The 15,816-nt window shown below is 36.6% G+C and overlaps 2 protein-coding genes and 1 pseudogene across 2 annotated transcripts; 2 read left to right on the forward strand and 1 right to left on the reverse strand.

The window, feature by feature from the left end:
* Positions 1-530: 530 nt before the first annotated feature.
* Positions 531-4,682, forward strand: LOC130935176 (probable pre-mRNA-splicing factor ATP-dependent RNA helicase DEAH5; annotated as a pseudogene).
* Positions 4,683-5,251: 569 nt separating this feature from the next.
* On the forward strand, positions 5,252-7,208 carry LOC130933201 (probable methyltransferase At1g29790). Its single transcript, XM_057862751.1, has one exon. It carries the CDS (start codon positions 5,434-5,436, stop codon positions 6,718-6,720), a length of 1,287 nt encoding a protein of 428 aa, XP_057718734.1. The 5' UTR covers positions 5,252-5,433; the 3' UTR covers positions 6,721-7,208.
* A 2,009-nt stretch (positions 7,209-9,217) lies between these two features.
* LOC130936580 (auxin response factor 5) lies at positions 9,218-14,756 on the reverse strand. The gene is made up of 14 exons (XM_057866673.1): positions 14,092-14,756; positions 13,832-13,944; positions 13,440-13,538; positions 13,233-13,289; positions 12,839-12,991; positions 12,651-12,735; positions 12,363-12,453; positions 12,105-12,269; positions 11,887-12,009; positions 11,693-11,768; positions 11,479-11,614; positions 10,152-11,401; positions 9,810-10,000; positions 9,218-9,708 (listed from the first exon to the last, which is right to left on the reverse strand). The coding sequence occupies exons 1-14, from the start codon at positions 14,228-14,230 to the stop codon at positions 9,591-9,593; spliced, it is 2,796 nt and encodes a 931-aa protein (XP_057722656.1). The 5' UTR covers positions 14,231-14,756; the 3' UTR covers positions 9,218-9,590.
* Positions 14,757-15,816: the final 1,060 nt, after the last annotated feature.

Below are 15,816 nucleotides of genomic sequence, written 5' to 3' on the forward strand. Positions count from 1 at the left end.
ATATTCAGTATATGAATAATATTATCAATATTTTATTATTCTAATTAATAAAAAATATTAATTAATCTCTCAACGAATCTGTCAACTAAAATAAAAATATATAAACTGAAGGCAATTATTTAAAAGTCTTTCAAAGACCTTGACTTTAAAAAAAATTATAATAACCCTTAGCTTAAAAGAATAACCACCTTAAGATTAGGATAATGTTTAACCGTCATCTTCGTATTAAAATTTAAAGTTTCTGTGTTTAACTACCTTACACAATTTCTGTTAGGGTTTTTGTTTCTTTCTTCTTTTGTTTGATCCCAATTACGCTTCCTCTGATCTGAAAGATGCTCGCTTTTACCCCAAATTCTCATTTACATAGCACCACGAATCTACGCTAGCTCCGAATTCATCGTTCGAGATTCGGTTCTTCATCAAAGCCATGGCAGTGGAGAGTTCACAGGATTTGTTGAAGAAGCTCGAGTACTTGTCTCTCGTTTCGAAGGTTTGCACAGAAATGGAATCTCACACCGGAAACGTTGCACAGAAATGGAATCTCACACCGGAAACGCTGATAAGGTACTTGCTGAGTTCATCACCGAGTTGGGTCGAACTTCCGAGAACGTCGAAGAATTCGATGCGAAACTGAAGGAGAACGGTGCCGAGTTGCCCGATTATTTTGTCCGTACACTTCTCAAGATAATCCACGCTATTCTCCCTCCGAAGAAGGGTTCCGGCAACGGCGACAGCAAGGGTTCGAAGCGGGACGGTGGTGGTTCCAAGGGGAAGTTCAAGGCACAGGCTATTGTGGATGATAGGGACAGGGTTAAGGAGCTGCAGAAGGAGATTCAAGCTGAAGCCAAAGAGGAACAAGGTGGTGACAGAGACAGAGAGATAAACGGTGAAGATGGGGACAGAGAAACAGACAGAGGTAGAAGGGAAAGAATTAGCAGAAGGGACAGGTATGATAAATATGATAGAGATGAAAGGTATAGTGATAGAGATAGGAATAGAAATATAGATATAGATATGGATAGAGATAGAGATAGAGATAGAGATAAAGATAGAGATTATGATGATGAAAGAAAGGATTCTAGGAGAAGGGGAAGGGATAGAGATATTGATAGTGATAGTGGTAGCGATAATGATAAGGATAGATATGAGAGGCGGAGGTTAGATGGGTATGAAGATGAAAATGGTGGTTATGGCGAAGAAGATGATGGTGGTGGCTGTGGTGTTGAGAGGAAAGGTTGGAGGGAACCGATACATGGTGGGGGTGGTGAAGTTGAGTTGTATAAGATTTATAAAGGGAGGGTTTCAAGGGTGATGGATACGGGTTGCTTTGTTCAGTTGGATGACGTTAGAGGGAAGGAAGGATTGGTGCATGTTTCGCAGATTGCAACTAAGAGGATTAGTAATGCAAAGGATGTGGTGAAGCGGGATCAGGAGGTTTATGTGAAGGTAATATCTGTTTCTGGTCACAAGTTGAGTCTGTCAATGAGGGATGTTGATCAGCATACTGGCAAAGATCTTCTGTTGAAGAAAAGTGATGAGGACACATTTCGGATTCAGGATTTAAAGGATGGGGCAGTTGCAAGGACGGGTCTCTCAGGTATCGGGATTGTGGAGGAGGATGATATGGGTAAATCACGGAGGCCTTTGAAGAGGATGAGCTCTCCTGAGAGATGGGAGGCAAAGCAGTTGATTGCTTCAGGTGTTTTGAGTGTTTCAGAGTACCCAACTTATGACGAGGAGGAGGATGGGCTGATGTACGAGGAGGAAGGTGCTGAGGAGGAGCTTGAGATTGAGTTGAATGAGGATGAACCGGCATTTTTGCAAGGGCAGAGCAGGCATAAAATGGATACATCTCCTGTCAAGATTTTCAAAAATCCAGAGGGTTCTCTTGGTCGTGCTGCTGCCCTCCAGTCTGCACTTATAAAGGAGCGTAGAGAAGTACGAGAACATCAGCAGCGCACCATGCTTGATTCTATTCCAAAGGATCTCAATCGTCCTTGGGAAGACCCTATGCCAGAGTCTGGTGAAAGGCATCTTGCTCAGGAGCTTAGGGGTGTTGGTTTGTCAGCCTATGATATGCCAGAATGGAAGAAGGATGCTTATGGGAAGACCATTACTTTTGGGCAAAGGTCAAAGCTTTCTATTCAAGAACAGAGGCAGAGTCTCCCAATTTACAAGTTAAAAAAAGAATTGATTCAGGCTGTCCATGATAATCAGGTGTTGGTGGTAATTGGTGAAACAGGCTCAGGCAAAACTACTCAGATCACACAGTATCTTGCTGAAGCAGGTTACACCACAAGAGGTAAAATTGGATGCACTCAACCTCGTAGGGTGGCTGCAACGTCAGTTGCAAAGAGAGTGGCAGAAGAGTTTGGATGTCGATTGGGAGAAGAAGTTGGTTATGCCATTCGGTTTGAAGATTCTACGGGACCAGATACTGTAATCAAGTACATGACCGAAGGTATGCTTCTTAGGGAAATACTGGCTGATGAGAATCTGTCACGGTATTCTGTCATAATGCTTGATGAAGCCCATGAAAGGACCATTAATACTGATGTTCTTTTTGGACTGCTTAAGCAGCTAGTGCAGCGTAGACCTGAGTTGCGATTGATTGTCACATCTGCCACTCTGGATGCAGAGAAGTTCTCAGGATATTTCTTTAACTGTAACATCTTTACAATACCCGGGAGAACTTTCCCTGTGGAGATTCTTTATAGTAAGCAGCCAGAAAGTGATTACTTAGATGCAGCTTTAATCACTGTCCTACAGATCCACTTGACAGAACCTGAAGGAGACATTCTTCTCTTCTTGACTGGCCAAGAGGAGATTGATTTTGCTTGTCAATCTCTCTACGAAAGAATGAAGGGATTAGGTAAGAATGTTCCAGAACTGATAATATTACCTGTTTATAGTGCCCTTCCTAGTGAAATGCAGTCTAGGATATTTGACCCTGCTCCTCCCGGGAAAAGGAAAGTGGTTGTGGCAACTAACATTGCTGAGGCTTCTTTGACTATTGATGGGATATTTTACGTTATTGATCCTGGGTTTGCAAGCAAAATGTTTATAACCCAAAACAAGGACTTGATTCATTGGTGATAACTCCGATATCACAAGCTTCAGCCAAACAAAGAGCGGGACGTGCAGGGCGTACTGGACCTGGAAAATGCTATCGCCTATATACCGAGAGCGCATATAGGATGAGATGCCTCCCACTACGATTCCTGAGATTCAAAGGATAAATCTTGCAATGACTACTCTCAACATGAAAGCTATGGGAATAAATGATCTTTTGTCCTTTGATTTTATGGATCCACCATCATCCCAAGCTATTATTTCAGCCATGGAACAGCTCTATAGTCTTGGAGCATTGGATGAAGAGGGCCTATTAACCAAATTGGGGAGGAAAATGGCAGAATTTCCCTTGGATCCGCCATTGTCTAAGATGTTACTTGCCAGTGTGGACCTTGGATGTAGTGATGAGATATTGACGATAATTTCCATGATTCAGACTGGCAATATTTTTTACAGGCCTAGGGAAAAGCAAGCCCAAGCAGATCAGAAGAGGGCAAAGTTTTTCCAGCCTGAAGGTGACCATCTCACACTGCTTGCTGTTTATGAGGCTTGGAAAGCCAAGAATTTTTCGGGACCATGGTGTTTTGAGAACTTTGTTCAATCTCGATCATTGAGGAGAGCACAGGATGTCAGGAAACAGCTTCTCACCATCATGGATAAGTAAGATATCTATTTACTGCTACTAAATATTTTAGCTGCTTTGTTTACTTGTTTGCTTGTTTGTTTGTTTTCTTTCTAATTGTAATTTTGTACAAGGTTCTAAATGTTTCTGCAGATATACTGTTTTGTAATATAGTGAAATGTTTAGAGGACACCAAATGTTTCGAAATTGGGCTTCTTGTTAACATATTCTGCTGTGAATTGCAGCATAAATCTCGCCATTGGTCCTCTGCATATAATTTTGCTGGTCAGATTGAATTATATTCTGAAATCTGAATCATCATCTCTGATATGCAGGTACAAATTGGATGTTGTAAGTGCTGGAAAAAATTTTACCAAGATCAGAAAGGCGATCACTGCAGGATTCTTTTTCCATGCAGCAAGGAAGGATCCCCAGGAAGGCTACAGAACCCTTGTTGAGAACCAGCCTGTATATATCCATCCAAGTTCAACTTTGTTCCGGAGACAACCTGGTTGGGTCATCTACCATGAACTTGTTATGACTACTAAGGAATATATGCGTGAGGTCATAGTGATAGATCCTAAATGGCTTGTTGAATTGGCCCCAAGATTCTTCAAAGTATCAGATCCTACAAAGATGAGCAAGCGAAAGCGTCAAGAGCGGATTGAACCACTTTATGACAGATATCATGAGCCAAATTCATGGCGTTTGAGTAAACGCCGTGCTTGATATGCAATTCATCTTCTTCCTCTTAATGCAATGTATTGCGTAGTGTTTACACTACATTTCTGTTTAGAAGTAAACTTGCCCTCAGTCCTGATATGATGATGCAGGTGTAAATTTTGACCCTTAATTTGTAGTAACTGTAAATGATGTATATAGGCATATTTACTAAGTTGTAAACTTTATGGGTTCCTGAATCAAAGTCTAAGTTGTAAATTATGTTTGGGTAAATTCATGTTTAAAGCAGAAAGCTGAAGTTGAATCCTGCAAGAACTTGGCTGCACCGCATTACGTTTAAATTCGATTTATTGCTATTATTGTATCACTACGCAACTTTATGTGACAGAAATATATGTTACTGTTACTAATAATTGTTAATATGATTTTCTTTACCGAGGCATTCACTAATTATTATTGTGGTTGACAATAAGGTTTTTGAGTTTTGACTTGTCCGATACTTGCATTGGTTCATCTGTTGTACCGCAAAACACTCCCCAAAGCATTTTGCAATGTAGTATAGTGATATGAAGGTAAAATAACAATATATATAATGAATTGAAAATGTAAAAAAAATCAACAAATTTTAATAAAATATTTATTTTTATGGTACTCTTAAAATGTATATTTAAAACACAAATTAACAAGATTCTAAAAACTAAACCACACAACTACAATCACTCTTTTTCTTAGTTACAACTGTACCTTTTTCAATAAAAACAATTGGATTCCACTAATGCTACCTACTGAAATTGAAAATATTTGATTCCTTTATATATACATATTTATTAAAATAAAATTGGCAAGTTGATTATAGATCTCTCTGATCTCAGACATTATTACACGGTCAGAACAGTAACAAAGAAAAAAACATAGTAGTACTTGTAACTAGTAACATGCCCAACCGACATAGGTTCCATTTTTGGATCTTACTCTCTTAGAATCACACCTTCACTTGGTACTCTCCACACTCATCGGTGTCAGTGATTTCTCACCTGTAAGAAACGAACAAGGAAAAAATGGGTTCTGTTTCTCTGAAAATTGGTGATGGAACTGCCAGATTCAAAAAAGCAACACTCTGTTCTTCAGCTGTGAACATAGTTATGATCTTCTCTGTCATAACCACAAATCTTTTTGCTCTTTATGCTTTCACTTCTTCACCAAAACACACTCAGATTCTTCACAACAACAAGAACATATCCATAATCTCAGAACAAGTTTCCATTATACTGAGAGAGATTAATTTGTCTCAGAAGAAACTTGCCCAGATGGAAAAAGAGCTCCTTGGCTATGAAAGCATTGATCTTTCAAGACCCAACATTGCAAATGAGTTGAAAATGTTCCTGCAGCATCACCAGCTACCTCTAGGCAAAGATTCAAGAACTGGGATCACTGAGATGGTTCCTTCTGTTGGCCATTTGTGTGAGAAAAATTCAGACTTGTTGTCACAGTACATGAGTTACAAGATCAATGCTCCTTGCAATGATGATTGGAGTGTTGCACAGAAGCTGATTGTGAAAGGGTGTGAGCCGTTACCAAGAAGAAGGTGCTTTTCAAAGACAGTTTCAAAGGTAGGACTTAACCCTTTTCCCAATTCTCTTTGGAACCCTTTTGTTGTTGGTAGTAGTGGTAACAAGAGTGTTAATTGGAGTGGACTTAATTGCAAGAGTTTTGAGTGTTTGAAAGGGAAAAAGTTGAGTAAAGAATGCATTGATTGCTTTGATTTGGTTAAGAATGGTAATGAGAATCAAAGGTTTGTGAAGGTTAAGAGTAAGAATGATTTTCTTGTTGATGATGTTTTGGATTTGGGAAGTAGTAATGGAGGTGTTAGAATTGGTTTTGATATTGGTGGTGGTTCTGGAACATTTGCAGCTAGAATGGCTGAGAGGAATGTTACTGTGATCACTAGCACTCTCAATGTTGATGCACCATTCAGTGAGTTCATTGCTGCAAGAGGGCTTTTCCCTCTTTACTTGAGCTTAGATCATAGGTTCCCTTTCTATGACAATGTGTTTGATCTGATTCATGCTTCAAGTGCAATTGATGTTGTTGGTGTTGGAGGGAAGATAGAGAAGTTGGAGTTTTTGATGTTTGATATTGATAGAATTTTAAGGGCTGGTGGTTTGTTATGGATTGACAACTTCTATTGTGCCAATGAAGAGAAGAAACAAGCTTTGACAAGGTTGATTGAGAAGTTTGGTTACAAGAAATTGAAATGGGTTGTAGGAGAAAAGGTTGATAGTAGTGGATCAGGAAAATCTGAAGTTGTGTTGTCTGCTGTGCTTCAGAAACCAGTTAGAGCATAATGCTCTGCGCCGGAGTTAGTTCTGGTAATAGAATTTGGATGCTAGTTGTTTGATTAGGACATAGATGAAAGGAAGAATACTCTTGAATCTTGGTTCTGCTATATCTTTTTCACATATAATTTTGTGTGAAGAATTGCTTCTAAAGAGTCATCAAAATCCCATTTGAAGTGGGAATAGAATAAATATTTGGATTTAGTTCTGGTCTTTTCATATAATCTTATTCTTCTGTATTTGGATACTAGTTGTTTTAGAGTTATTCATGGTTCTAGAAAGTATTAGCAATGAAAAGTGAATTGTATCAAAATTACAAAGTCAACTAAAGTCTACTATTTTTCAGTTACAGTTCCTTTTGTTGAAATGCAATTGAATTGACATGGCTATGAATGTTTTTGCATCCAAAAGAAGTGGTCCATTTCCAATTGCCTTCTACGAATGTGATTCATCAATCATCATCCATTCCCTTCTGGATATTTTTCCAACAATTAATTTTTTCATCGTTCATGTTATATATACACAAAAATCAATCATTCGGATAAAATATATATTAAAATATAAAATACATATTGAAAATGTGTGAAACAATACAAATATATAGTAACTGATTTAGTGACTAATTTTTTTTTTTTTATGTAACATAGCATTTCTGTTTTTCTATTCCCAAAATTTGAATTTGAGACAATTAGTTAACAGGACCAGAATATCCACCACATTTATAGGAGGTTATATTTAGGTGCCAAGAAGAGAATAAATATTTTACTACCAATAACAAATTTCATGTTGAATTGAATTCGTTTACAAGTTACAACCCTAACTATGAGGTAACATTACAAACTAGTAGAAATTTGCACAACACGATTATGACCCATGAAACATGGTCAACAGATGCAAATGGTAAAGCAAATTTATAGGGAGTACATCTACCATATCTAATACAAGCAAATTACCTAGTAATCCACTATTTTATTAATAAAACATTTGTAAAAGTAATAAATATTACATTACTCTGCATAGTCATTTTTTTCCTCTCTTTATAAATGGTTTCAGATTTTAATCTTAAACATAACAAAAAAAAAAATATAAAAAGAAAAATTATTCACCAAATCTTTTCCAATTTCATTATTTCTCTTGGATGTTTCGTAATTTATTTGTTAGCAAGTTGTAGTGTGTATCTTAATATCTTAAACATCTGTTGGTCAATAATGAAGGGCATGGATTTGCTTTTAATATCTTAAACTATGCAATGTCTCTAATTATTATGAGTAACTTAAAGTTGAAGCTATCTATTTATTTCTTTCAATAACTCGAGAACCGTTCTGTGCTCTCATGAAACATAGTAATTGAGATGAATTATGTTATGTCAGTGTGTGCTTCCTGAGTAAACTTCTCATTATTCAATGGCAGAAACAAACAGTTGCTGTTTTACATAGCCACTAATCCACCATAATAATAGTGTCCCTATAATGTTTAACCTATGGCTGCTGCTATCACCATTTTCTTGAAATTAAAGAGATTACAACTCAGTTGCCTTAAACATCAAAATACTATTCAATTCGAATCGAATATCGCATTATCGACCCTTGACAGTTGTAGAATACCTAAACAGCAACGACCAAAAAGTGGCTGCAAGTAATAACTACCATAAGATATGGCAACAACTAAGAATAAAAGGAACTAAAAAAGGAAGTTATATTTTCCAAACACACCAGATCACCAAGTGTATGATCTCGTATTTGAGCGACGGCGTACTTTTTACAGGTTTCTGGCCGGAGGTCGTCCGGCCATGATAGAGTGGTGAGAAGATAGGACTTGCCTCGACCAAAGACCATCTTCGAATTACAGGTCTGGAACAATGATTGAAACAATAAATATATAAAGTAATGATAGGTGAAGCTGAAGTAACTTCCATGAATGAAGTAAACAATACTTCAAGATCACAGACCAATTTCTGAATACATTATTGACACCATACTAGGGAGTCAAAAAATATTAACTGGAGCGCCAAAAACCAAGATTAAATTGAAAAATGCACCCAGTTGAACTCCAAATTGATCTGACCAATGTAACTAATGATGACTATTTGACCATTTATTTATTACCATGATTCATAGGAACACAAGTTGCTTAACTACTGCCTGCTGGATTGCTTCGAATGGTGTTATATTTAGTTTGGGAAACAAAAGAAGTGGGGAAAAAACTAAGCAACCAGAATAGTATTAAAATTCAAGAGCTAATGCACAAATTTCCATGTTGCATCTTAAGTTTTCACATATCAAGTTAACAAGATGTAAATTCAATGCAAAAATGTTACTAATTCAAGAAGAGAGCAAAAATAGCTAATTACTTCTTTAATCTTAAAGTATCTATCAATTTAGACAAAATAATACATTAAAATATCAATATTTTCGACAATTATGTCTTTATACATTGACATTCTAACGGATAACTGGTCTAAATTGATTTTGAAACAGATCTAATATTTGACAAGTTGCAAGTCATATGCTATAAGCAAATAAAGCATAATATTTCCACTTGCTTGCAAGAATGTCTCACCCAACATGACATTAAGTATGTAATCTTTGGCTCATTAGAACATTCTAGCCTGTGACCTTTCTTAAAACTCAGACCAACCTTGTCTTCAAGTTTTTTCCATACACCTAATACTCCATTCTTTGCCAAAAGTGTTACTTAGTTCATACATTACATAGAACCTTTGTGTCATTACAAGGTTGAAACATAGGAATTCTACAACAAATAACTTTACTTTTGAGATATTTTTTTCTTGAATTAGAAAAAACACTTTGATGCCAGTGTTGCAATGAAATTGCAAAGAATGGCTTAAGTGATATTATATATAGGCAACTACCTAATATTCAAACATTGATCCCTTGCAAGGCTCCACTGTTGAGAAGCTTCATTCCCTCTTCACTCATCTGTTGAACTTCTGAAGGCGATAAGATTCTGATGCATCGAACGCAGCCGACAAATTCCCTGCAGAACATTTAAATGAAGGAAATTATCAGATGACATGCTATTTCATCATATAATTATATTTTCATAAATCCACATTACAAGAGAATGCAGAAACTTACTCCCAAGGATCATCCCCAACAAGAAGAACATCACTCTCATAATCCACATACACCAGTTTCCAGCCGGAACCTTTGGTGTCATTCAGCAGACCATCTAGTCCGAACATGCATTCAATCGCGCGGATCAGCTCTTCGTAGTTCTTGAAAGTTGTGACATCAATTGATCTTCCTACAGATCCTGCCTTTTGCACCTGTCAGCATTGAATCAACAAAACCATGATGATTAGATGCAGTTGATACAATGGATTTTTTATTAGGAAAAATGCTAGTAGCATAAATGTCATTCATTTGTAAGATATCTTAGCATGACTGTGAATTTGGAAAGAGGTTTCAACAGCAAACCTTAGTGTAGGTTCGCACGGGCGCAGCAACTGGTTGCCATGAGTTATTCTGCAGAAAGCTGCTTTCATCAAAATCAACATGACTTGAAGATGTACCACCTGAGTTGTCTTGCAGAGGAAAGGCATGTGACTCAGTTAGACTTGCAGAGGTTATCTGAGACTGGACATCCTGGCTAGAACTTAAGTTGCCGACGATGCAATCTTGTGGATTCTGGAAATCCCTCTCCTTCAGTGTGCAATACTCATCCAAAATGGTGCTTGAAGTTGAAGGATCAACCATGGTTGTATTTACACTATTACTAACATCGACACAAATTTCACTTTGATTATTGCTCTCAGCTGAAAGATCCCTCAAATTGTTTGAACTCGATATACCATTGAGGCTGTACATCCCCGGCTGACAGACAGATGTCATCTGGTCTACTTGAGACAAAAGCTTAAAATTCTTGACATATTGATCCCACACTTCTTGGTTCATTGGCATGGGAGGATTCACTACTTGAGGTTGAAGTGTGGCAGAATGCTCTTGAAAATCTGATACCGGCCCAGTTGATCGGTTTTGGTTAGCAAAAGTTTGGTTAGAAGAATACACCATCCATTCATCAATGTCTAGCTGAGGAAGCATGCTGTTTGCAATTGCAGAATCACCTTGAGGCATGTCAACAAGTTGAGGATGGGATACCGATGATTCTAACTGAGGTTGTATAGGCCATGAACCGGATTGCGCAAGTGACTGACTCTGGTTTTGATTAAGGAATGCCAATTGGTTCGCAACACTTTGAGAGTTGGCAGGATTTGAGGCCACTTTTTCAATGTTGGTTCCTGTTCCTCCAGATGGAATCTCATACATTTGATCATTTAATACCTCAGGTTCGAGCTTCGGCTTATCAATAACTGTTCCAGAAGACATATGGTTATCATTTTTCGCTTGAGAATGTAAGTTCACGACATTAGCTTGTTCAGGAACAGATTGAGAATACAAATTTTTCAGTGGCAGGTTCTCTGTACTAGCAAGATTAACTTTATGGTTCTCTGGTGCCTGTGTGGTCTTTGCATCTTGTAGAGTACCTCTCATAGCAACAGATTCTTGTTGCATGGCCATGGCTCCATTATTGTTCATTAGTTGTGGCTTCAAAAGCATTTTCATCAGGTGTTCAGAGTAGATATTTGGCATTGAATTCGCGAGCTCCATTGCACCGTTTTCAGGAACTCTTATATATGGTCTTCGTATCAAAGCTCCCCAGTCGTTTTCTGCACCAATCAACATTAACTTATCAGACACAGGAAAGCTCATCGATATTTGAGGGAACACAGATCAAGTAACTTACCCAAAAATCCAGATTGTAATGGCCGTTTTAGACTCGAAGTTAAAGAAGGAAATATAAAAAGGCTTTCAGGAGTCTCAATTTCCCATACACTAACTCTATTCTGCTTGTCACCACATCCTGGTTCATCCCACTCCACCTGCTCATAGAAAAATAGTTGGACTAAACAACAAATTATGAATGATCGAACTTCACATTAAACTTTTTTATTAACTACCTGAATATTTCGCCACTTAGAACCAGGCCATCTCAAAGGATCCAAGTCACTGATACCAACTATTGTACCCATATACCTGCAGGATGATGAAGCATATGTCAACTTTTCTTGCTTGTTAAGGATTTTTCACATCACAGTTGAATGGTCCAGCAGCCATATTATAGTACAGCTTAATCCAAGGATCGGAAAATTACCTGCGCTTACCGGATTCTTCTGTCTCAAACATCATACCAAATCTCATGCCAACTGAGAGTTGTGTCCCATATACAGATTTTCTGTACTTAGCAAGTGGAATAACAAATTCTGAAGGGCATGCCCTACCAATAAGTAGAAAGCAAACATTTCAGACACTTAAAAAAATTACCCTCACAAGTTTTGTATGCAATGAACGTGTCAAAAATATCAAACATACCTTGGATTATAGAAAATAGTGAAAGGAATTCGGTTAGAAGCCGCGTGAGCTGCAGCAGCAAGCACACCAATGTGCATGCTATCAGCAGAAAGAACTGATGATGGCAATGTTGTTTGTTGGCGATTAACACGCCTAACACCAACTCGCAGTTGTGATTTCTCATCCCTTGAAAATGTATAAACATGGTTTTAGTAATCATAACTGATAAAAAGATTAACTTGCCAAGGAAGAATCCTAGTTACATAATTTCCAAATTACCTGATAAATAGAACAGAATCTCCTGCTCTAAGCCTTTTTGATCCGACAAATAAACTCCATCCTGTTGTTAAAAGGTGTCTCTTGGGCTGACCTACACACACAATTGTAAAAATTGCAAGTCAGGAGCACTCTCAAAATAATACACAAATATGCATTTGACAAAAATACCTGATTAAATTCTGTCTTAATTTTTGGTGTTTTATGCTCAGGTTTTAGGGAAAGAAAAATGAAAATAGTGATTTTTCTACCAAAGCGAAAGACAGAGTTGAACACTAAAAGAACCCCCACCCCGGTATATATGTCGAAATGTCCAAGTATTGTCATGCAAATCACGGACAACTAGTTCTTGTGTTGGAGGCTGAATTGTGTAGTCCTGAAATGAAAGTGAAAAATTAAGAAAAAATAAAATAAAATCAGATTGATACAACATTTCAAGCAAAAGCAAAGAGGAATTCCAACTGAGTTTATAGCCATACCAGTGGAGGAAAGAGCTTTTCTGCCGCCCTCCGTGGAACTGAGAAACCGCCGTGTGTGCTGGTGTCACTTGCAGTCAAAGTTTTGCAGAAAAACTCAGTTGGATGCTTGCTGTGCTTTAGGCCAAAATCAGATATAGGAAACACATCTTTCTCCTGAAACATACAAACATAAGCTAAGGAGAATGACCAATATCACAAAAAACTTTTTAACATTTGAATGGGTAAGAAGTAAGATAAACATACAAGTCACTTTGAAAATTTGGTACATTCATAACAAAATGTATCTAGATATGATATATACATTAAAATACATGATTTATCAATATACTAAATTTTGAAAGTGACACATCTTTCTTTTGAATAGAGGTAGTAATATACTAATATTCTAGCTTACCGAATTCAAGGGCTGGAGACTCATTTGAGCATAGATTTCATCTGTATCTTTGTCTGCCTATAAAATAACATAGAAAAACCAAGAAAAGGTAAGCATTTGGAGAAGTTGTGATGATTTTGAAGTTGAAAAATGTGGAACTCAAGACTAATACAAAGAATAAAGAAAGAATTTGGAGAATCAAACTAGCCCCAGAAGAACCAGACTCACATGAAGTGTGACATTTTGAACTTGGCAGAGCAACTGAGATGGAAGGTTTGGATAGTTTGGAATCTGAGATGTTGCTGTTCTTCTGGTGGAAGCTGCCACCTGTTTTAGATTCACAACACAAAAGGGTCCACGCCACACACACATGGCTTAAGTCAACAAAACTATGCTCTACCAATCAGAATTGAAAAGCTTCTAAGATAATAACAGAATCTTGAATGGTTAAATTCACAAAAGAAGCTTGTGACACTAGTAACAACTAGCAATTCTTCTACATCATTAATATTTTTACCCCAAAAGGGACTCCCCCTCCCTAATATAAATATTAATGAAGCACTAATGAAGATTTAGCATTAGAATTAGCACTGAAATTTTTATCAGAAGAAGAGATGTACCTGCTCACTATGTCCCTGGGGAAAGTAATAAACAAGACTTCCCACTTGAGGCAAAGAGACAAGAGGGCCAGCACAAGCATGCCACAGTTCTGAATTCAAAGTCTTTCTCACCCCTGAAATTACCATCATCATAAAAAGAAGGCGAAAAAGGTTAAGGGTGAAATATTTAGCTTGATGAATGATGAAACCATATAATTAACCATCCATTATTAATTAACAGGGGAAAGATTAAGTGGAAAGATAAAACAAAGATTACAAACCAGACTGTTCTTGCATTTCCTTGAGGAGCTTCATCTCAGCAACTAGAGTTTGACCCCCAACAACACCAACACCACAAGTTTTAACCTTTTCTTCTAAGGAAGCCATTAATGCTGCACCACTCTCTACGTTTTTAAACATAAGCCACCCAAAAAAGGAACCTCTTTTTCTACTCCTTCATAAACAACCTCAAAAAAAAAAAAAAAAAAAACTTCACATAAGCTTCATCCCCACCAAACCAAACAACCCCCAAAACACAAGCTTCAAAAGAGGATAATTTTCACAAACACAAGTGGTGCATTAGAAAACATAATAGGGGGTGTTTGAGCTGGGACCATATAATAGTATTAGTATTAATGATGTCGTTGTTAACATGAGAATGAGAATGAGAATCTCATGATCCTTATAAGTTGTCGGAGGAAACAAAGAAGAATCCAAAAGAGAACAAAGAACCTGCAAAAAGTGCAGATCTTTGTTTTTTCTCTTCTCATAAAGAAGAAAAGGGTGGCATGTAGTAGAAGTAGCATAGGGGGCTGGGATCAAAGTAAGAATGAGTTAAAAGCCATCATCAATTTGCAACACAAGCACGCGTATCAAAGCAGCATGAAATGAGAGAAAGACTCTTACTTTTTTGCTGCTAATATTATAATTATTATTCTTTTTTCATTTTCATTTTGTTTTCTATGCTTGAAAAAGAAATTAACCTTTCAATGAAACCACCCATCACAATCACAATTCACAACAACACACCACTGATGCTGATACTGCTGCAGCAACCATGGTCCATGGTTTGTGCTTTCTTACTTTGCTTTTTTCTTTCTTCTTTCTTCTTATTAGTTACTTACTACTCAATTCTCAAGCACTCATATGATACGTGGACTATTGCTGTAGAGACATTTGACCCAACCAAAACTTTTATTTTTTTTTTAATTAATATTCTCTACTTCAATTTTATTTTACAATACAAAATATTAAAAACTTTCTTATATCTCTCTTTTGTCTTCTCTATTTTAATTATTGGTTCAAAGAGGTACCATATATTAATGCATGCCTCCTGCTATGTCCTATGTGTTGTGTATATTCTGCACTTTGCAGCTTTAGAAGCTAAGCCCATTTTTATATTACTTTTTATTTTTAGAAATAGTATTTAAAAAATACATCAATGTTGTTAATTTTAAAAATAAATGTCATTTTTTAGATATACTTAAATATAATTTAGAAGTATAAATACATTAAAAAAGTGTAATATTTATTTATGCAGATAGTAAATGTATGTAATAATATGATTATTGTTGGCATTTGTAATAAATGAAAATAAGAAATAATGTAAAAAGAAAGAGCAAACCAAAGAAACACGAAAGCACAGTACACCTACAGACTATGATATGCAGAGAGCTTAGCTTAGTTGGGAAAGTAATATTTAAAAACACTCTTTAAATTTTCTGAAAAAGGAAGCAGATGAACCCTGCCACAAGTCATTGCCTTCATACTCCCCCAAAGAATCTTTATTTATTTATTAATAGTCAAATTTATTTGGAACTGATCATTTGTTTCTTAAATTTGATTTTAAAAAAAATAAATTAATCATATTATTATCTAAAAAAATAAAATATAAATCAAATTGTTTCTAGATAATGACTTATCATGTTAAGTATTATGTGATATGATGATGTGATAGATTAATAACACATGTCACAAAATAATTAGTTAACGTGTCAAGTTAGGGA

The sequence above is a fragment of the Arachis stenosperma genome, chromosome 6 (genome assembly GCF_014773155.1).
Source record: "Arachis stenosperma cultivar V10309 chromosome 6, arast.V10309.gnm1.PFL2, whole genome shotgun sequence".
Lineage (NCBI taxonomy): Eukaryota > Viridiplantae > Streptophyta > Magnoliopsida > Fabales > Fabaceae > Arachis > Arachis stenosperma.

Bases quoted from the DNA above. Each gene is read 5' to 3' on its own strand.
- LOC130933201 (XM_057862751.1), top strand. From the start codon at position 5,434: ATGGGTTCTGTTTCTCTGAAAATTGGTGATGGAACTGCCAGATTCAAA.
- LOC130936580 (XM_057866673.1), bottom strand. From the start codon at position 14,230: ATGTTTAAAAACGTAGAGAGTGGTGCAGCATTAATGGCTTCCTTAGAA. The intron at 12,736-12,838 runs GTATGGCTATAA...CTTTCATTTCAG, and splicing joins AAAAGCTCTTTCCTCCACTG to GACTACACAATTCAGCCTCC. The intron at 10,001-10,151 runs GTTTGCTGTTGA...CAATGCTGACAG, and splicing joins CCGTGCGAACCTACACTAAG to GTGCAAAAGGCAGGATCTGT.